Raw genomic sequence first — 22,714 nt, 5'->3', positions numbered from 1 at the left:
GGCTCATATTTTAGTACATTTACTCTACTTTAAATTATGTTCTTTTAGGTTATTTAGTGTTGTTGTAGTTTTAAAGATATAGAGGTCTGAATAAAAAAATATTGTTTTTTTAATGACAGCCGCCATTTTTATCCCCCCCTATCTATACTTGGCAGACTCAATAATGTCGACTAGTAATTATACATAGTTTTCATTGAAGTAATCAAAAATTGGGGTAAAATAACTGCCTTTTTTCCTCTTTGGCTCTTGGTGTGATCCAACCACATCGCGCGAAGGCCAAAGCCCAGGCCGGTCCAAGACATCCTCTTTATTGATTTATTTTTATTATTGGCACTATTTTATTTTGTGTTTATCTATTATATAAATATTTCTTTTGGAGAATTATTATATAAAAATTAACCCATTAAATTAATGGGTATTAAATTAATTAACCTTAAAATTAATTAAACTCATTAAATTAATTAACCCATAGGTGAATCTCATATTGAAAATGTAGAGTAGTAACATCCACTTGACAAAGGAAAAATAAAATTTGAAAATAAACTGAACAAGTAGAATTTTGATTTGCCAAACATCTTTTACTTTTTGAAGTGAGTATAATAACTTTGAAGAATACTTCACAATAATATATTACTGTTATAACAATAATAATAATGTGAACACCTACGACCCATGAAGGGTCCATAACCCTCAGGATTGACTCACGGCCACAGTGTAACATAAAATAATTATCTCCCCAGCCGGATTCGAACCCGGGTCCTTGAATGTTAGTTGCATTGTGCCTTACCACAGTGCCACCTATATTCTGTTATATATTATTACAATCAAGCAGGCTTCATTTAAATAATAAGGCTTCAAACCACTATTAATTATGTATTTCTGAAGTATAAATGATGAAAAAAACAATTTTGTTAATTAGTCATTTATAATCAAAAGTTTTAACCTAAACCTGGACATAATACGGACTTCTATTGATCAGGTTTGTACACCTACAATCAGTAACTAAATTTTAAACTTTGATTTATTTTCTTCTGTTAGTATTAAAACATTTTTTTTTTAAATTATGGACTAATTTTAGTCTAAAATGTCTGAAACAATGGCAATCTGACTCCAATTCTATTAAAACATTTGACAATTACACTGTAGATCGTAATTGCATACAACCGTAAACACCAACTGAAGTTATATTTATTAGAGAATCATTTGCACAAACTTTTTGATAATAGAAGGAACTATTGTAAAACTCGATTTGGAGCCCAAGTTTTGATAACTGCAGTACCTTTGCAGAATTTGATACAAGAGCTATATAGCCTTACAAAATCCATGCAATGCAAATAAAATTAATTCTTGAAAGCCTGAGGGACTTTACATAAAAGTCGGAGGAGTTATGAAATGGTTATAAAATAGGAAGATAAGACAGTTTATCAAACATTTCAGAAAACAATTTTATTGACTTTCCCAATACATTATAAGAAAGATACGGCTTAACATTGTTAAACAGACATCACCAGTCAAACAATCCTAATATCATGTTTTTCTTCCTGTAATGTTATTATGTTTTCCTTCCCAATATGTACTCGCTCCAAAATTATCCGATTATCTATAGCCTTGTAATCGCTCAATCGTTACAGTCACAAGTCCGTTAGCTTAAGTCACTTAATAATTAATATAATTATTATATTAATTAATAAAGTAACATTATTTAGGCCTATGATATTCAACATTTATGTATTTTTTGTTTTGCATAGCTACGCGGACTTAATGGTTTTCAAAAGAAACCTATTGTAATCTTCAAGAAATTTTTTATTTTATTTATTTTTTTTTTTTCTGAAAGTCGGTGTAATTAATATATTGATAGAAACTTAATGAGCATTATTATAAATATTTATTCCTTAGAAAACATTCCATCAAAATCAATTGACTAATAGTACAAGAGCCCAAGAGGAAAAAAAAGGAATTTATTGTACCCTAATTTTTTATCACTTTAATGAAAACTATGAATAATTACTAGTCGACATTGATGAGTCTGCTAAGTATAGGTAGAGGGAATAAAACATTGCGGCTGTTTTAAAACGTTAAAAAAATTATTTTTTTTATTCGGAGCTCTATATCTTTAAAACTCCAACAACAATAAAAAACGTAAAACAAGATAATTTATAGTAGAGTAAATGTGCTAATTACGTTCACTAGTATTCGAGATATAACTCTTTAAAAAGCAACATTTCATAAAAGAATGTACTGAAAGATCAGTAGTAAATAAATTTATTTTGAGAAATCTATATCTCAAAAACCATTCTAAAATATGAGCTCTATCAGAACTTTTTACGTTGAATAGTTCCCGAGATGCAGTATTTTTAATCTTGATGCCAATAAAGATCTTACTTTTGAAATTTCTTGAGACTTTAATAAAGATTATTTTGTTTTAATAAAAATTTTAACTTAATAATACTTCTTCCCATTCGTTACAGAATTGGCCCAAACAGATATGCGTCTTTTCATTCCAAACTCCTAACCCATTAATTCTTAATCTTTCATCCTTAACAATCCCTGATAATCCTCCGAGGCGTCTGAAAAGAAGATGGCCACGAGACCTTCTAGTTTAAATTAATGTTTGAAGTACCACCAATGGGTGGTTCCTTCCCAAGATTTTCAAGTGTATATGAAACATACTACATATTTACCTATTGTATTATTTTGTACAGTTGTAAATTCCAATAAATAAACAATAAAAAAAAAATATAAAAAAATAATACTTCTAATAATTTCCGGGAAAAACTGTCAAAACACCAACTTGCTTTATTAATAAATTATTAAAAAGTAATAATATATCAGCTAGATTATATCAAACATAGATTGTAAATAAGTATTCTTATTATAGAATATGACAAGAATGTGTAATTCCAGAAATTCTGAACCTAGCAATTTTATTTATAGGAAAATGGAGAAAGGAGTGTGTCCGAAACGTCTTATGATTATTTAATAAAGGATAGTTGGAGTTTTTGTATTTTCCTAGAAATTATTACACAGTCGAAAAATCATGTATCTGCCTAGACTAATTGAAAAATCTGATGCTGTTGGTAGTTGGCGTTTAGTTAACCGTTTGGTATACAACGTTACCTGCTGGGAACGTAGCATTGATGAAACTGCCATCGGGGCTTTAGAAAGTGATAAATAAATAATAAATAAGATAAATAAAAATTGTTTTATTATTTAATTACTTTGGTCCAAGGTAGCCCGTATTTATGGTATATTTGTATTTTCGAAGTAGGTAGAATTTGACTATTTCAAAAAGTCGTATTGAAGATAAAATAATTGGAGGAGTTTTTCGGGGAGTGCGGTCAGCAAAGAACAACATAAATAAACAAAACCATATTTATTCATTTTATGCCGACGTTTCGACCTGAATTTCAGGTCTTCACAGTTCTTGTTCTTTGCTGACCGCACCCCCCCGACAAACTTCTCCAATCCATAATCTACGGTCAACTATCTACACCCCATTATGAAGATAAAATAATTCTACGAAATCGACTTGAACGTTTAGAATTTAAAGAATTCAAATAATGGCGTTTTGATGACTATTGACGGAGTGGGCCCCGAGAGAGCTCACTAGCTTTCAGGTCAATATCACTCAGGTAATATATTTTCGGTATCATGATGCTAACGCTATAACAGTGGATAGCACAACGTGATAGTACCAAGGTGTTCACCTATAACCAAGATCGCCAAGGAATAATTTATACCAGAAACCCCTACTGTTTTTTATTTCATTACATTAACATCTTTTATTCATTATTATTTCTTTTCCCTTCTTATTTATTATTATTTTTGAAAACACCTAAGGTGTGTTTTCAATTTTCTTTTATACTTTATATGTGTATAGACAATAATAGTTCCTTTCTGCTAATTTTTTTAGTTCATATGTGTTTGACTCTTTTTTAATTTATTTTATTATAACTGAGTCACACTCTGATTTATGAGATGATATATGGTTTTGTTTTAACTGTTTTTTTTTTATTTTACATATTCTGTTAACTATTGTTTATTTTTTTCTTCTCTAATTTATTATCTTAGTTATATTTTATGATCTTCTATAAGTTAAGTTTTTAATTGTCATCATACTCGGAGGTACTAATGTATGTTTTCGATGCCTGAAATACCATTCTATAGTGACTAGCCCCAGAATAAATAAATAATATTATCCAGCCAGATATTACCAAGTGGGGGTAAGCAATAACAAAAAAAAGTCCACTACTATCTTACTTAGTCCTGCCCTCACTCTGTCTCCGTACCCCACCTATTATTATTTAAATTTAGCGCGCCCATAAAAACTTTGTTAATTCAAGTTTTTAATCGCTTTAATATTTTAATTATGAAATAATTGAATATAACATAATTAATTAATTAATTCAATAGTTGTTTCGATGAATTCATTGAAACAACTGTTGAATTTTTTTAAATTGTTTTAGTAATACTTTTTTAGTCGTATTAACTCAAAGCCAAACAAGAAATAATTATAATCTTTCTACTAACAGCTTTTAATACTAAAACACTTTAATTTAACATTATTTTTAAAACTCTGAAGAAAACTTACTATACATTTTTTAAAATTAAATCACTTGGACCTTATGAGCAACACACTAGGTAAAAACAGAAATAAAAAGTTATTCTGTTATTACTTAACCATACGAAGACATAAAAGAAATGTGAGTAATATTTGTTATTCCCAATGCAATTGGCTATAAATTGGAATTTGTTACTTCTCTTTGAAATTACCATTCTTTTGACACCTAGTGTGCCAAAATCCATCTCTCCTCTCCTGAGAACCAGAAAAAGTATCAATTGAATTATACAGGTAAAAAGTGGACTGAGGTTGCGAACTTACTTGCTTCGTATTAAATTTACTATAAATGTTAAAATGTAATCAAAATTACATTTAAGTAGCACATGTAACAATAAAGGATGCTTGAAACCCTGCTTCAAAAAATGTAAATAAAGAAAAATTTACGGAATTGTGTCAATATTATTTCCTTTTTTATTTTTAACAGGTTTAAAAATGGAAAATGATTAAAAATATTTTTAAAGAGTAAGAAGTTTTGATAACAAACCCTAGAATTGTATTTTATATAATAATATATTTTTTCTAAACAATCAGGATTATAGAAATTTCGAAATCGTAGAATTTAGATATAATCACATATACAAATTAATTTAATATATATTTTATAAATATATTGCTATATTAGAGGTTATTTATAGATTGAATGGACACAATTGAATATTTAATATCAATTGTACAATCAGTAATAATGGTCCGATTTAGGTGATTTTGTGATGATTTGATTTTCTATGCTGTTATATATATATACTCATTATATATTTATATACAACATAAAATATGAATAGTTTTTATAAAATAACCCTCCTTGTGCTTTAATATTAGTACTATATTGAAGACCGTTGGAAGGTCGAAAATCTTTACTTTAGTTGGAACTAATATTTCGCCCTTATATAGGCATTGAATCTTGTTAATGTTGGTTAAAAGAAAAGACATTAAGCTTTCCAACGGTTGTATTTACTTAGGAAAAGGATACAATGCAGAGGAATTATGAACATATTATATGAACATTGGTCACCAGAATAAAAAAAGAAAAGAATCTCCTAGTAAATCAAGATGGAAATTTTCTAATTTTCAAATACCTTAAAAATGGTATTTGAAGGTTTCAGACGACACTAAAAACGAATATGATTTGCTTTTTCTTAAAAAATAAAATGTTGACCTATTTTACTGATATCCTCTTTATGTTTTTTAAAAACTTTTTATTGAAAAAAAATTATTAAATAGTATCAGTAATATTTTTTCTTATTTCTAAGAAAGAGATAAATCGATTGGTATATAACAACTCCTAACAGAATATATTATTTTTGAGTTACGCGCCAAAAATTTTTAATTTTGTTTAATTCTTTTTTACCGACAAAATCGGGCCAGTTTATGTTCTTTACGGGAAAATTCTGAACATTTAGCAAAAAATCTCATCACAATCAAATTAACGGTATAGGAGTGCATAAACAATGAACAAATAAATATTCAGTTGTATGTATTAGATGTATATACATATCTTATATTTTTTTCTATCCAGGTAACTACAGCTGCCTGGTGGCAGAGTTCTATTTGAGCAGATCTGTTGGGTTCCACCTCGTCCAGAGCTACCTACCAACTATACTCATTGTCGTCATTTCTTGGGTGTCCTTCTGGATGGACGTTGATTCTGTGCCAGGGAGGACGACCCTTGGAGTAACCACTCTCTTAGCCGTGTCTTCTCAATCTGCAGGTAAATAATGTGAAACCAATTTTTATGTTGTCTTCTTGAAAATGGCCTATGGGCAGAAACGTTCCAAGATTTTTGAAATAAAAAGTTAAGAGAAATTTGTATCGTTGAAGTTGGTGTTATTATTTATATAAACAACTCTCTCAAACAATCAAATTATATGAATATATTAAATCAGTAATGTAATAAATATTAATTTAATGTTTCAAGTTTAGAGAATGTGTTGGGTAATAAATCCATATTTACTCGGAGTATTTTATTCATTATTACATACTTTTTATTTTTATAAATAAGTACTAATGTTTTTAAATTATTGTCCTTAATTTTTTTCATAAATATATCAAACTGAAAGAACACTATTGCAATGGGCTACTTTGTAATAATCCGAGAATCCATGAACCTTTTGTGGCCTTTTTTTTTTTTTTCTTAGGTAAAAAAATCATTAAAATCTATGTATATGACTATTAAAAAATTTGGCATGAAATAGTATTCACTGATATCTCCTTAATTTTTTCTCCAATTAAACCTCCCCCCCCAAAAAAAAAAAATTATATTACTTTTTAGAAACTTTATTTAACACTGGACATTATTGCATATCATACTTAGAACTGTTCATCGCGAATATCAAAAGATACGAATTCTTTCTATTCATATCTCACAAAAATTATGATATACTAATTGAAAAAATAATTTATGGCCCCACACGGATATGATAACTAATAAATAATTTTAAAACAATCTAATTCAGGGTAGAAACAACGATGGTAGGCAATTAAACAAAATTGTGTATTTATTTATAGTATCACGATGCTAGTTTACGCAGGTTTCTTTTCAATACTTGTTTTAGATTGGTAAACTTCCTTCAAAGCTAATTTACTTTACACTTTATTTTTTCATCGGTGGTCGGAATCAGAAGTTCAGAAGAAGGCAGCGAAATTTACCAATAGTAAAAACCTGAAACATAATGAAATAAATTTGATTGATGATTCGTCTACTTATTAAAATGTTTTAAAGTACTAACGCCCTTGTTTTATTTAGTTTAATAGACCTGTTTTTTTAAAAAGTTTTTGGCCCCGTTATGAAACCGAAATAGATTCAAATACATCTGGTCCCATTTTCTATTCGCTTACACATCTATCCGGTATATACATTTGTCCCCTTCTAACCTATTACAAACTATCCCTTAAAAAACGTATCATAATATTGAAACCAAACTTCAAGTTAATTGGAACTTCAAAGAACTAGAATGCCCATGAATTAGCCCCATTCCTCCTTTTGTATCTAAAATAATTAAGAACTTATTGAATAAATTAGCCATTAATAATAATTGGGAAACGTTTTTAATATGTCTACAATTTAAATGAAATTAATTTTTGAAACTTTTTATGGCATATAAACAACCAATTTAAGCTAAGCTTTTTATAAATAAGTGCTAACGTTGGTTAATTATTGTCATTAATTTTTATCAAAAATGTATCTAATTGAAAGAACACTATTGATATTGTAAACTGGTGGATACTTTTTAATAATCCAAGAATGCATGCCCCTTTTACAATTTTAATGAAATTAATTTTTGAAAACTTTTATGGCATATAAACAACCAATTTAAGCTAAGCGCAAGCTCCCGGGACAGATAATGGAATGAACTTACCGTCACGCCGCCCTAATTAATCTTTAATATTGTTACTGATCCGGAATCAGCCCCTGTCACGGCCTCTTGTGATTCCTGCTAATTTGCTAATTTTGTCAGATCTAAATCAATTCTGAAACTCCGTCTGAAGACACCAGTTAACTGTTCAATCCGTCCTATTCATCTTACTACTAACTGTGCCTGGCGGTTGGTTGCACCCGCGTTAAAATTAAATTGTGTATGCCTTTCTACTAGGCATATATGATAGATGATTAGATGACCTAATTAACTACGTAACGTCAAAATTCATGTATAAAAACAAAAGGATCAATAAAAATAAAAATTAATTTATAGTTACCAGAAGGTTTTAACTGCTTAATCACGAGGGAAAAATAAAAAAAAAAAAAGTAGTATTATTTATTCCCCCTGAATTCCATTGAAAAAAGTAATGGATTAATGCAAAACATAGCTGCATAAACTTATTTAAATACAATGTCAATAAAGGTAATCATGATCAGATATTTAGGTAATGAACTTCATCAAGTACACAATAATTTATGATTATTGTGTACTTAATGAAGTATAATAAAATATTACTTGTTTTTCTCAATTAATAGTATATTTGGTGTCTTAGTAAGAATCTAGTGTTAGATTGAGTTTCACGGTTGGTAAAATGGAAAGAGGGCTAGAGTGACATCGTTTGATACCAAAAACTTACTTCATTAAGTACACAATAATCATAAATTATTGTGTACTTAATGAAGTATAATAAAATATTACTTGTTTTTCTCAATTAATAATATATTTGGTGTCTTAGTAAGAATCTAGTGTTAGATTGAGTTTCACGGTTGGTAAAATGGAAAGAGGGCTGGAGTGACATCGTTTGATACCAAAAACTGCTGTAAATTGATATTAATTACCATAATTTCTTTTGCATCTTTTTGTACATCTTGAATGCTACCATTATTTTCGCTCTGGTCAATCAGTATGATCCGGGAGTAGAAATCAAAGCAAGTGAGAAAATGTCGGTGGAGGACATTGTCCTGCTTTATTAGTAGTGATGATGGGAGATTCCTAAGGTCTTCAGGTGGGAGGTAAACTTGCCGTCAGAAACTGAGGACATAAGCTAGCCTACACAACAAACCTCAAACCTAAGTTTTTTAATTATTTCATTTACTTATCTAAGTAGGGAATATAAAAGAAATGATTACGATCGTACAAAATTTTGCATTCGAGTTTTTGACAGAAATACACGTTTTGAGGTCCCCTGAATCCAAATAGTCAAGTCTCGAAAAACGGTCCGTATGTCTATGTATGTATCTGTGCGTGTATTCGCACCCTATCTCAAAAATAAAAAGTCGTTTGAAACTCAAATTACATATTTAAGACGGATATATGCCTGGGACGTTACGGGAACTTTTACGATAAAATCAACTGGCAGGAGGTGCCAAAAATTTTTTGAAATCGATTTATCACATTTTTTTGGATTGCCTCAAAAGGGTGCTGACACTTTTGATTAAACTCGGTGTATTACTATACAATCAAATCTTTAATATCAGATAAGTCTCATTCTCGATGGAATAGTCCAACAGGTCTTAAATCCCGAATTTTCAAAAATCTCTTACTAGAAATACTAGCCCATCTCATTTTTTCCCCTATGAAACAGGGCTCTATAGATAACACTTGAAACATGGTTTTAATATTTTTATTTGAAAAATATATAAAATCAATCGACCCTGCAAATTTTACGCAAGAAACTTTTCCACAATAATACATTATACTTGAGGTAAACTTCATGTTCTCGAAAACTTAGAGCTTTTTAGCTTTTTGTCTATCTATGTTGGACTTAAAAATTAATATCACAATAAATTAGAATAATTTAGAATTCTTTATAAAAAATAAATTAAATGGGCTTTTATTCGCAATAAGCTCATTTTTTATGTTTCAACTATAGCCTAATCATGTAATATTTATTAGTATTTTAGGTCTGTTAAAAATATATCAAAGTTTTATGAAGTATATTTTCTTTATCTCGACTCCCAAACTGATATTTTGTCTGTTTTCACCTATGACAGTTAAATGCACAATGTTTAGAGGTGAAACAGTTGGTTTCATAACTAGTTAGATAAAAGTTGATGTATTGCTGCTTAGGTGTTAGCAAGAAATACAGGTTTTCCAAACGTCCTTAATCTTTTCAGTTGTAGAGCAGTATTACAGCTAAATTCTTTTATATTCCTAACAATGTTATTTATTTGAAATAAACAATATCGGCCTTTTATATATTATTTATACTAATAAGAGAAACAAGTAAATAAATATCTGACGTATTTTCTAGTCATTTTTATTTGTATTCAAATTTTTAAGAAATAAGAATATTCCGTTACCGTTAATGTTCATCATTAAAAAAAGAAAGGATTATACACACATGGATAATTATCCGAATTTCCAGGCAGATGAAACACGTACTGAACACGAATTTATTGGATATTTATCGCTTCAATATTTAAACACTCTTTCTTTCTCGCTCACTAAACAGAGAAGCTTCGTACAAACAGGGTGTGCCCATTTTGATGTGCAAATATATCACATCAGGTATTTGATTTTGTTCTATTTTTTTTTTCATGGCCATGTGCATCACATGATATCGATTTCATTCAATATACATCCACTTAAAGTCGAATTTAGTTCTAGGGGACGTTTTCATTAACTTTATTAATTGCAATTATTCTAGAAGTAATAATAGTTTTGAATCTTAAAAAAAAAGTTTTCTTTTTTTTCTTTTTTTTAAATTTAGATATATTGCAAATTCATCCAACAAAATATCTTTTTTTTTTTTTTAATTCTTATTCATGAGGTGAAAAACTGCATACAGTTATCATCGTCCCCTTTTTATTATTCCGGACTTGGACAATTTATATTAAACTATATATTTTGTTTTCATTATTTTATAATTATAATTATAAATGCAAAGAGGTTTTTTCTGATTATCACTTAATGTCTGAGAAAGACACCGAGGAACTTCGAATTGGGCCATTGCACACTCCTCAATGGTGTACTTTATTATTTATAGTTTTTATTCGTTTTGGTGTAGAAGTAATAGTTCTGAGTCTTCAAAAAAATTAAAAATAATTTTAAAATTGTGTTTTTTAAAAATTTAGATGCAAATTCATTCAATAAAATACTCTACTGTATCCTAATGGCGCCGTGCTTGCCAAAACTGTGCGTGATAATCAGAATAAACAGATTTGGGTTGCTTTAGGATATTTATTGGTAATGGCTGATTTATTATGAAATTTCTGAAAATATATTTTTTTATTCTAACCCATATTTAACTGACAATGGATTTTTAAAAAATAAAATAATGAGAAAAATTTTAATTCAGATTAATTTTTTCTACTTTTTTGTTAGGAATCAGTCAGGTGTATCATGCCTCTAATGAGATAGTGTCTTTTTTTTTATTTTTCCTTCTGAGACCTTAGTGTTATATTATAATATGAATAATGAATATTGTTTAATTTAAGAAAATATCTATGTAGATTTCGTTTAAAATAACAAAGCTTTTATTATGTTTTCCTATGAACAAAAATAACACCATTGGTATTGGAAACTTTGATGCAGTGGTCAGTACAGGCAGTGGGGAAAAAAAATCTTTCTAATGTACTAATTATTAGTTTTACGTTTTCAGTGGGCTTTATAGCTGAGCAAGCTGGGGCGTGGGTTCTAGAGTGCTAGGTTCAGAAAGTTTAGGGTTAGATTCTTACCTAAATCAGTCAATATTTATTTCACAATGGACCCGAGAAATGAATTTTTGCATTCCCAATCTACCTCAATGGAGGACCAAAATAAAGAATATAATAAAGTTGTACGTTGGACACAACTTCTAAAATTAAGCTATTGTCGATATATTCAGATATGGTAGTGAATGGAAGAGGAATGGGTTGAAGAGGGATGAGAGTCCATGGTTCTTTATTACTTATTTTTTATTTAATTTTATTATTATTTTTTTGTCGCTGCCATCAATAATTCTACTATTCATTCAAAATGTAGCTAAAAATAATTCATCAATAATAATTCTAAAATTAATTATGATAATGATAAGTCCTGCAAAAGCTCCACAAGCTACAATGGGAACTTCCCTCTTGGTAAGGAAGTGATTCCATGATTCATTTGGGGAAAATCTGTTAGTGTAAAAAACATCCGCTATTTGTGTAGACGAGTAAAGGGACTGGGTCTGAAAAAGATTCGGCCATTGACAGTGATAACAGCCCGTGGCTTTTCACCGAGTAGGGCCTTTGGACTGATGAATATTCAACTGCTTTCATTAATCTTACGAGCTTCACTTCACTTATGTGCCGATATTATTCTTTTGATTTCACTTCAAAGTAGAAGAACTTAAAAAGTATTCACTACTTCACGAATAAACACTTAAATAAAACAAATTCCTTTTTTTTTTCCAAAATTAAATAAGAAAAGATAGGGCGAAAAATTGAATTTTAGCATAAACGATGTTACTTTCTCAATTTGATATGATTGCTTTTACGAAATTCTTGAAATTCCAATTTTGTTGAATTTTTTTTTTAATAACTTTATTGAAATTTACAACTGTATATTACATAATGCATTTAGTAAATATGGTCTTAGTTAAAATGGAGTGTTACAGGCGTGTAGAGCAGCTACACACTGGTAGCACTCTATTGATATTGTACATTAGCTGGTCACGTGGCCATCTCCTCTACGAGGGCTGTGATATGGGATTGGAGAGTTTGGGATACGATTAATGGGTTATTATTAACTGCGAGCACACATGTGTCATCGGCATACGTGGTGAGGATAGTGTTAGGATTGGTTGGAATGTCAGCTTTATAGACGGTGTAGAGGATGGGACCAAGGATACTACCTTGAGGAATTGTTGAAATTAAAAAAATATATATATTTTAACTCGCTTAGTGGATTTCCCATGTATTTAGACTTTGTAGACCCAAAGATTGAAACTCCATACCACCAACGATACTTCTCTCCACTGAACTCCATCAAAATACCAATCTACAGTCTATAAACCTCTTCACGAGACCATTGTTTCAGGTCTTTGTGCCCCGATTCAATGTCCGGCTTCTATTCAGAGGAACAGCCCTACAACAATGAGTCTCGCGTACAACACCAAAGGGACAGGTCTGCTCAAAATGTTTCTGGAGTTAGCCCAGGAAGTTCTCTTTGTTTTCCTTTAAACGATAATCAAAAATCGAAATAGACCAAAAGAAAAATACTGTGAATATGAAATATATTCACTGCTGCCAATTAGCCATGCTATGATTAGGATGTATTAAAATTTAAAGAAGTCTGTGATTTTTTTTTCATTTTTCAAAGAATGAATTTGACATCCCCCCTACTAGGAATGGTTGAATGCTAGGTCAGTAAACAAACAACGAATTTTAGAGTTCCAAATGTCTTCTATCCAGAGACCAACATCCACCCTCCACTGCCTTGCTAGTGGAGATTACTTCTTTGTATGCTTCCAAGAAGTCTCTACAATCTAAATCATTTTTATTATTTCTTTAATAAATTAATGTGATTTGTGCTAATTGTGAGCTGTGACTAACCAACAGCTATTTTAATGTTTTCGATTTATTTATTGCTTGAAAGTTAGGACTTAACTATTAAAACAACGAGTGAATTTCATTAAGGTGTAATGACTTGAAAATTGATCTATAGGCCATCTTCCTTACAGGCGCCCCAAGGGTTATCATGAAGGAAGATTAAATACTTGTGGGTGTGCGTATTTATGGAGTTCATTATGGAAGGATTGATATTATTGAAGGATTGATGGATTGTTCAGGCCAGACAGGCTACATATGGAACGTAAAGGTCATTATTTATGATTATATTTGTGATTTATAAAGAGAGGTAAGAATTATACGAAGGATTGTGGACTGTAAGTATTGGCTCAGAGAGAAATTGGATAGTTTAGTGGAGCTCCTCTCAGCACCGTAAATCCGAATAAGCCTTATCATACCAATTAAATCAGTCTTTTGTAATTAACTGGAACCTTCGACTGCCTGTCTAGGAAGTGTTGTAGCAGTCAGAATTGACGAGCATTCCTGTTCTTTTTCAATTTTGTATGATAATTCCAACATGGTCATTTCTTTGGAAATATTTATATATAAATAAATAAATATATTTATTTCTAGTTAGTATATCGGTTTGACAGGAATAAGTGGATTAAAGAATAATGTAGGGCAGTCGAATGATTTTCGACGGCGATTTGGACAAGAACCTCTGGATTTTTTTCAAAAAATAAAATAAAAATCTATTGTTTTTTTAGGCTGATTTTTATTGTTATTATTATTTAAAAAAAAATTCTCTGTTACGTATGTGTTTCTGTTTTCATCTCCATACATGTAAAGGACCCTTTACTTGTAATAAATATGTATTTTCCATCTTCTATCCAATTTTTTTAAATTTTAGATTAACCGTTTATTAAAAAAATAAATGTGAAATATTACATGCCCCTTAGTATTTGGATAATTAGTGCAATCTGAACCCTCAAATCTGAGCTGTTGTGCCAGTAGGGTATCACATTGCGCCTTCCTCTAGTGCTTCTGGCTCTTGCTATAATTCTTTCATCTCATTATTCGCTCTGGCAATTGGTAATTAATATTTTATTATATTGGAATAATTAAATATCTAAACAAATATTAAATTTATAAATCATTTATTAAATTATTTTTATGAGTTCCTCCATAACTTAATAATATCAGAAAAATATTTACTTTTTCAAAATATGGATGGGAGGTGCTTTTGCTTTAGTCTGAAATATCAATATTTGTAGAAAATAATATAATCATATTTTCATTGACAAAAAACTAAATTAATCTTAATCAAAAGCTAAAGCTTTGATCACAAACAAATATCATATTAGTTTACTAATACTTTGTTAGAAATTATTATGATATAATAAATAATAATACTCAGTTGATCGGATATAGCACTTAACCAATATTGATAATACACAAATAACCTGCAACTGTGGTTCATTTATGTAAGGGACATGAATAAATGATTATTTTTCCTGTCAATATGGGCATGTTTCACTTATATATCCTTTAAAATATTCTTATGTATCATATAAAGATATGAGGTATTTTTTTACCAACGAAACATATTGTCCCTTTCTTTTCCAAAGCTATTCGAATAGATTGATAGAAAATTTTATTTAGAAATTGTTTACCATATTGTGAAAAACTATATTTGTACATTAAAATATTAATTCCTATATTCTGAATTACGCTGTTACCACTTATGATCAATACTTATAACAACTTATGACTTTTAAATTGTTCTCTAGATTCATATTGAAAATGTATAAGTCTAAAATTAATGTACATAAAATAATTAATTATTTATCAAAGAGTTATATTGTTATACCTCAATTATATTATTTCAAGAAAAAAAAAACTTTTTTTACTTCTAAGAATTTTTATTATAATTGGACGTTTTAAGCTATAGCAGCTTATCTTCAACGTGCAATAATATATATTCACACATAACTATTATAAAAACGATGTTAACATATAAATTAGTTTTAATAAACAACATGCATTGTATATAAAACACAGCACAATTTTCTTCCATTCTACAATGAATATAACATTTTTCATTTTTTTATTTTAAAATAAATTATGTTATAACTATTCATATTCTTATTTCAAATTAGCTTTAAAAGTGGAAGTTAAATTTTGATAAGCTATTATTATTGCTTGAAAAGTCTCTTATAATATAGCTACCGGTTTAGCAAAAAAACGCTAGAATATTTTTCGTAAAAAAAAAACTTATTAAATGACTCAAGAATTTTATATAGTCAATGATACTAAATATTTATTAGATCATATATTATCATACTTGTCGATAAATAAGATGAAAGTCAACTAAGTGAAGATGGGCCATTGCTTGGCAAATATAACCAGTCCAGAGATTATTTTCTACTTTTATAGAATAACTACATGTAAGTATATAATTATTTTACCTGATTGCATAAATACTTGTGATTTTAAAAAAAATTATTTATTTATTGCTATTTACAACTGTACATTATAATACATTTAGTAAATTTGATCTCAGTTAAAACGTAGTGATACAGGCGAGAAGAGAACTACCCATTGGTAGCACTCTAGATTATCACTTAAGTGAGCATTAATAAGATGATTGATGTTCAGGTAACATGTAATAAAATAAAAACACACGGTAAACTGTAAACTGTAGTTCCCTTATATTAAATAAATATGTCTACCCCACCAAACATTAAAAAAATAATTGACAATAAATATATTACAAATTAGTAAGTTGTCCTTTTAGAGTTTAACTTAAATAAAATGAACCTGAATAATATTTCAAAGTATTTTTAATTTCTGAAAAAAAGTCTGAGCGCTTAGAAAATGGCAGAGCATTTAATTAAGTTACTGCAATTACCCTTAGTACACAACGCTTTTAATTTTTTCTACGTAGTCTAAAAGCTTTGAGGATAACAGTACACGACGAGATAAAGATAATCGGTTTTCCACTGGAAAGGAAGAGAATATCAAATTAAAAAAGTAGTCATAAACTTAGCGAATATCATCGTATCGTTTCATGTGACAATTTTTTTTTTTTTTTTTGTATGGATAAATATTTTTCTTTTCCATTATGAGGTTTAGAACGGTGGAGGTGTTTAGTATACATAGTCTGTTAAAGGAAATTGTTCTCGTGATAAAGTTGGCTACAAAGTCAAGGCTATATGAAGTTAATTATAAACTTGAAACTCAATATAAACATAGTTTAAGTTAAACATTTCAAATTTTCAAGTGGAATTTCATACCAGTAGGGTTATGAAAATTTACATAATCAATTTGAACTGTAGAATCTATGATATAACAACAGTTTTCCTAAGTTTTACACGTTTCTTTCCACGTGCAAAATGTTTTATGTATTGCAAGGAAACCAATTTTAAATTGTAAAATATCCTATATTGGTAGAGAACGTTTCAGTTCTTTTTTGTTTTGTTTTTTATATAATTTTTTAAAAAATGAACTGTTATCTCTTAACCAAATAATGAAGCTAAAAAAAAATATTTGTAAACAATATTTTCATCAATGGAAGGTTTTTTATTATTTTTATATCAGATATATTTCTATTTCTAAATAGTCTCTTCCTTATAATTTTATTCACTCATAATTATTTTATTTTATTAATGATTGTTTGAGAGTGGTTTATTTCATTATTAACACACACAATTTTGATCCAAATATACTTTCGACTTTTATTTTCAGAAACTCTCCAACGTTTCGGCACTCAGGCCATTTTCAAGGCCTTCGTGTTTTAAAAACATTATTTGAAATTGTTATGATATTATTTCAAAAATATGAGATGGGCAATTAGCCTGCAGAAAATATTTTAAAGAACACGACATCATTATTTAAAATATAGCCAAAAAATATCAGTATATATATACTGGATAATCGCTGAAGACAATTATCCAAAATAAGTTAATTAATTAATTTATATTGAGTCCTGTAAAAACTATCATTATAATTGGATTCTTTTCCAAAGGCTTGTTTTGTGTTTACCAGTTACCAATTAAATATCTTTATTTCTATAAAATATCATTACCATTAATTATATAATATAATAAGGGTTGGTACTGTGTAATATAATAGTAAATAAACTACATGAAGGAACTATGTATTTATTTACAATGATGTTTTTAAAATGATTGAAATGATTCAGATAAATAGTTTGCCATAAAATATAGATTATTTCATTATAGCCTAATATATGTCTGAATGAGTGCTGAGTTGGTTGATTTTAGTGGTGCCTGTAGTAACGTGAGTGTCATCTTGTTCGTAAGGGATGGCGCCCAAGTCTCATTGCCATTCTTCGGACTTCCCCAAGCCCATGCTCTTCTCTAGCCCGTCTTATTACTTCTCCCGCCTCTCTCTCTATCTGTGTTCTGTGTCCCCTGTACTTCTCTCTTGGTCAGATCCCCTCTCGTTTGTAGAGGCTTTACCTTTCCGGAACCTTATTTCCCATTGGCTATCATCAGTCACACCTAAGAAAAATACGTTAAAGAGGTGGTACATTTAGAAAGGTATTTGGTGCAAGGGTTGTTTATGATTGACCTGACTACCGACAAAGCCAGCAGGCAATACCTGTTTTTAATAGATTTGTTCAGGAAGAACCCTTTCACCTGTGCCCCTTAGCCACCTGCAAAGTGATCTTTGTTGACAATCACATTTCCGGCACAGGCATGACAAGACATATGGCAAAGTCCCCTATAACATTAATAATTGCTAATACATCGATACATTTTTTTACAAAACTTACTATAGGTTGTCTCCTTGAAAATGGCCTAAGGGCCGAAACGTTGGAGAGCTTCTGAAAATAAAAGTTGAGAGTATATTTGGATCAAAATTGTGTGTTAATAAATTTTATTTTATTTATGATCAGTCAATATCTCACGATATGAAGGCAAAGAGTTAAGATGGGCTAGAAAAGAGACATGTCGCTCGAAGCATTCCATCAGGACGCCTCTACAACAACAATCAATGCCAGTATAGAGACCGTATTGGTATATGGTATTGGTATTGGCCAGTATAAATAGTATTGGCTAGAGACCACGTGTGAGGCCAAAAACCAGATAGATAGTATCGACTAAGATGCAAAAGAACTGCATGGGCCGTCCGTAGTCAGATTTTCAGGTCTAGGTATCGTCCTGAGATCTGCGGGCGGCGCCGGTTCGAATCCGGCCTGAGGGCGTTGGACTTTCATTAAGTGGCGGTCCCACTAAATGAAAAATTCGTCCCCCTCCCTACTATGGTTAAAATAGGTTGGTGACCTGTAAATAACTAGGCAAACACCACCTTCGCTGTGGATTTCCTTAAAATGGAAAATAAAATTTAAAATTTATTCAAAAAGTGAGAACTGAAAAATATTCTTAAAACAATATTTTCATCAATGGAATGTTTTGTATTCTAATATATCAGATATGCTATCAAATAATACTTCTTTATAATTTGATATATTAGGAATATGTTCATTTACTTTTAGATAATTAAAAATAAATCTGTACCGTTACAATCCATGAAGGTTCAAGAGTCTTGTACTTTAGAAGGAACTACACTAATTGTTGTGTAAGGAGGTTGTGTATATATATTTGTTATAATTTCATTGTTGTTATATGTTCATAGTTATTAGTTATCGATGTTTCGGAGTAACATTTTGTCATGAGTATTCATTTGCTAGTTTGTTAATCGATCATATCTTAAAAAATTATCTTTAAATATGCTTCGCAATAAGATTTTCACTATACATATTAATAATTTTTAAAAATCAATTTTGTATTCTTTAGATCAACAATTAAAAATTATAATATCAAGTAAATTAGGAGAAAATTTATCTAGACTTTACAGCAATACTTCAGAAAAGTATAAATTAAAGCTGCAATTTAATATAGTATATGAAATTCCATGTAAAGAGAACTGCGGTAAATCTTATTTTGAAACTTTTGAAAAGTACCTAAAACTAAGAGGGTTCACAAATTTAGTTGTATTTCTGTAATAAAAATTCTGAACAAAACGAAATCTAAAAGAAATGATAAATATAGAAGAATATAAGAATCATAATATTATAAAAAAAAACGAATATATAAAATTTAAATTCACGTTACTCAAAGCTCATAAACACATAATAAACAATTAATAACATTAAAGGTAATATATAATGTAATACAGATATAAACATACTAAATTCTTAGTCAGTGTAGGGTCTGGTAAAACCACACTTGCCTTTCTCCATTTCACTCTTGTTTATTATTATTTTCAAACTTGTGTGAGTTAGTTGTAGTGGAAACTTAATTATTTATTCAATATATAATACATCAGTTACCAAATAATTATGTAATGTTCCTATTTAATTAAATTGTTTACAATATTTTATTAATCTTAATTTGTACAGTGTGTATGAAGTATACCTTCAACCGCATTGTAAGACACACTTCACTTTTGGTTGGCTGGTTGGGTTGGAGTGGACTGTATAATTGAAAATGAACATGATTAAATGAAAAATAAAATTCTATTGTTTTATATTACAAATGGTGTAGTGGGTGGCCGAAAGAAAACATTATGATTAGATTGTTAGTAGAATTTTGTATGACTGGGCTATGGAAATTGTAGATGCTAACATTGAGGTTGGTGATGATGTGGATGTTAAATATTGCTATGTGGACTTTCTTCCTTCTTCCCCCCGCATCTCCAAGCCTCTCCTCTCTCTGATGCTGGGAACCACTCAAGAGAATCTACTCACTCATGTAGATATTAATGATCATTGAAAAAAGATAAAGGATGGACGCTTCTCTGGTTGAGACAAGATGGCTATCTCTCACATCTGGGTTGCTTCTCTTCCACCAAGAGCGCTGGAGGAGGCAAGCTTTTGATGCTGGCCACATGGGCGCTACTGGTCCAAAACAGGGAAGCCTTTCTGATTCAACCTTTCCGTTGCCGTAGGTTACCGGAACACAGTGCGTATTTTAACGTTTAATAATTAGTTGTGAAAATCATTGGTTTTTTTTTCTTAACGGTTTCTTTTTTCACTGTAGATCATATGTATGAGAATTAAAAAGTTATTTATTATTTACTGATACCCAAAGTCCTGAGAAACATATATCATTAAGAGTTAAGACAAAAGTTATATACAAAATTACGTTATGCTGACTGTTGGTAACTACTTTTGGTTAGTTTCTAATCAGGAAATATAGATGATATTAAAAACAAAAATAATAATGAGAATAATTTAGGAATTTTAACTATTCATCTCTCTCTTTTAAAGTGTTGAAAACTTTTGTAATCACTATGCATCGTCAAAGAACATGCTTAGCAATTCATATGAAGTGCTGTGGAATGGCATTTTTGAAGAAGTGTGGTTATATTCATAGGTATATTATGCTTGCTTAGTCTGGAGGGATGGAGAAAGTATTAACACCACATCCCTGGGAAGTAAAGCTAATTATGCAAATGGACAATATTCTTGATGTGGCACCCCTTCTTGGCGCGCGATAAAAGAAGAAGTGAGAGTGAGATCCAACATTACGCTTGATGAGCATCTAAGTGCTAGTAGATATTTAAGTATTAATGATGTATTTTAGTATTATTTAAAATTAATTTTCGACAATTTCATTGAATATTGTACTTTATAGGTATCTAAGTTCGTATGATTCCACCCGATTTAGTTTTTTTTAAATCAACACATTGAGTTTTTATTTATGTATTTATTTTATTCGTTACTGAAGTTTAAGCACATCTCATTTTCCTAAGTTGCTGAATCATTCCTGACGTGGGACTTAATAAGGAGTGAGTAACTTTTCATAGACGTCAAATAACAAGTTTTTATTAAGATGCAGATTGTGTTGTATTTATCCAAGTTTGAATCGGACACATTAAATAAAAAAAGGGGGGGTTTAGTATTTCATCAAGACTATACACTATCGATATAATAATATTAAAACAATATTACTTATATCTATTTTTTTTAAGTTAGGCTACTCGTGTTGTTGTCCCTCTTTTTAATTGCGTTAATCTCAAGAAAGGATGCCAGAACACCTAAAATAATATAAGGTAATCCAATGTACCAGGGTGCATTGATAATGCTCCCAATAACTTTATTTTAAAACCTTTTTATAGTTTGTTTGTTGGAGTTTCTAATGAATAAACTCATAAAAAATTGCTCATAATTTTATAGCACTTCTGATGTGGGACTCATAGTATCTGGTGTAGTTCATCATAGTTGTCAAACTTGACTTCCTTGTTTCTCTTTTTTTTTTTCTTTATTTATAAATAAATTTTAGTTTAGGTGCCAATAAGCATCCTGTATGTTTAATTTTTCTTGAGATATAGTTTTCATAAAATAAAAATATTTTTTCCGAACAGCAAGAAATCAAGAGTTTGTGAATTTATTTTGACGAATATTTCCTTAAATAAATTCACAAAATATTGATTTTACGCTATTAAGCACTTGGATGACTCTATTAGAGCCCACATATTAAAAAATTAACTTTACTTCAAATGATTTTCTATTACTTTTTTTTTAGTGTTGTATGGAGTTTTAAAGATATGGAGCTTCGTATGAAAAAAAAATTTTGTGACGTTTTGAAATAGGTGCCTTTCGGTTGGCAGAGTCATGAATTTTGAATATAAAAATATATTTTTCATTGAAATAAAATAAATATAAATATAAATAAATAAAAATATTTGGTGAAATAGCGGAGCTCTTGAACTAATAGAACTATAAATACTGAGTTGCTGGATTAATTAATCAACATTTCAGTTAGTTTGATAGTGAATATTTTAGTAATTTATTTTTCTTATTCTCCTTTATTATTATATTCATTTAATAATATACTTAAACAGAGAAATGATATATGTATACTTTTAATATTTTAGCCAACCAGACTTTAATCTTTATTTAAACTTTCAAAATTTTATTCCAACAGCGGTGTACCCTTACTTTAGAGTCTAAATTAGCTACCCACTCTCCTTCTTCAATATAAAGTTAATTTTTACAATACAAAGAAGAGAAGTAATAATTATAAAATGAAAGAGACATTTCTCAAATAATTACTCAATTTTGAGAATATAAAAAAAGAATAATATTTCAATTAGTTTTCATAAAACAAATTAGAATTTATAATCTTTAAATTTCTTTCTTGAGACTGGCAATTTTTTACTAAATAATTCAA

General features: G+C 29.4%; 1 protein-coding gene across 2 annotated transcripts in view; it reads left to right on the top strand.

Annotated features, from left to right (window-relative positions):
• LOC106682539 (glycine receptor subunit beta-type 4) overlaps positions 1-22,714 on the top strand; it is a 409,926-nt gene that overhangs the window by 350,965 nt on the left and 36,247 nt on the right. For both annotated transcript variants that reach the window (XM_067049814.1, XM_067049815.1), the window contains exon 7: positions 6,138-6,329. In XM_067049814.1, coding sequence (XP_066905915.1) covers positions 6,138-6,329 — 192 coding nt within the window. The remainder of the gene's footprint in view (positions 1-6,137; positions 6,330-22,714) is intronic.

This window comes from Halyomorpha halys, unplaced genomic scaffold (assembly GCF_000696795.3).
Source record: "Halyomorpha halys isolate HHAL.00 unplaced genomic scaffold, Hhal_1.1 Scaffold422.1, whole genome shotgun sequence".
Classification (NCBI taxonomy): domain Eukaryota; kingdom Metazoa; phylum Arthropoda; class Insecta; order Hemiptera; family Pentatomidae; genus Halyomorpha; species Halyomorpha halys.
Note: the sequence above shows the minus strand (reverse complement) of the source record. Positions and strands in the feature narration are given on the sequence as shown.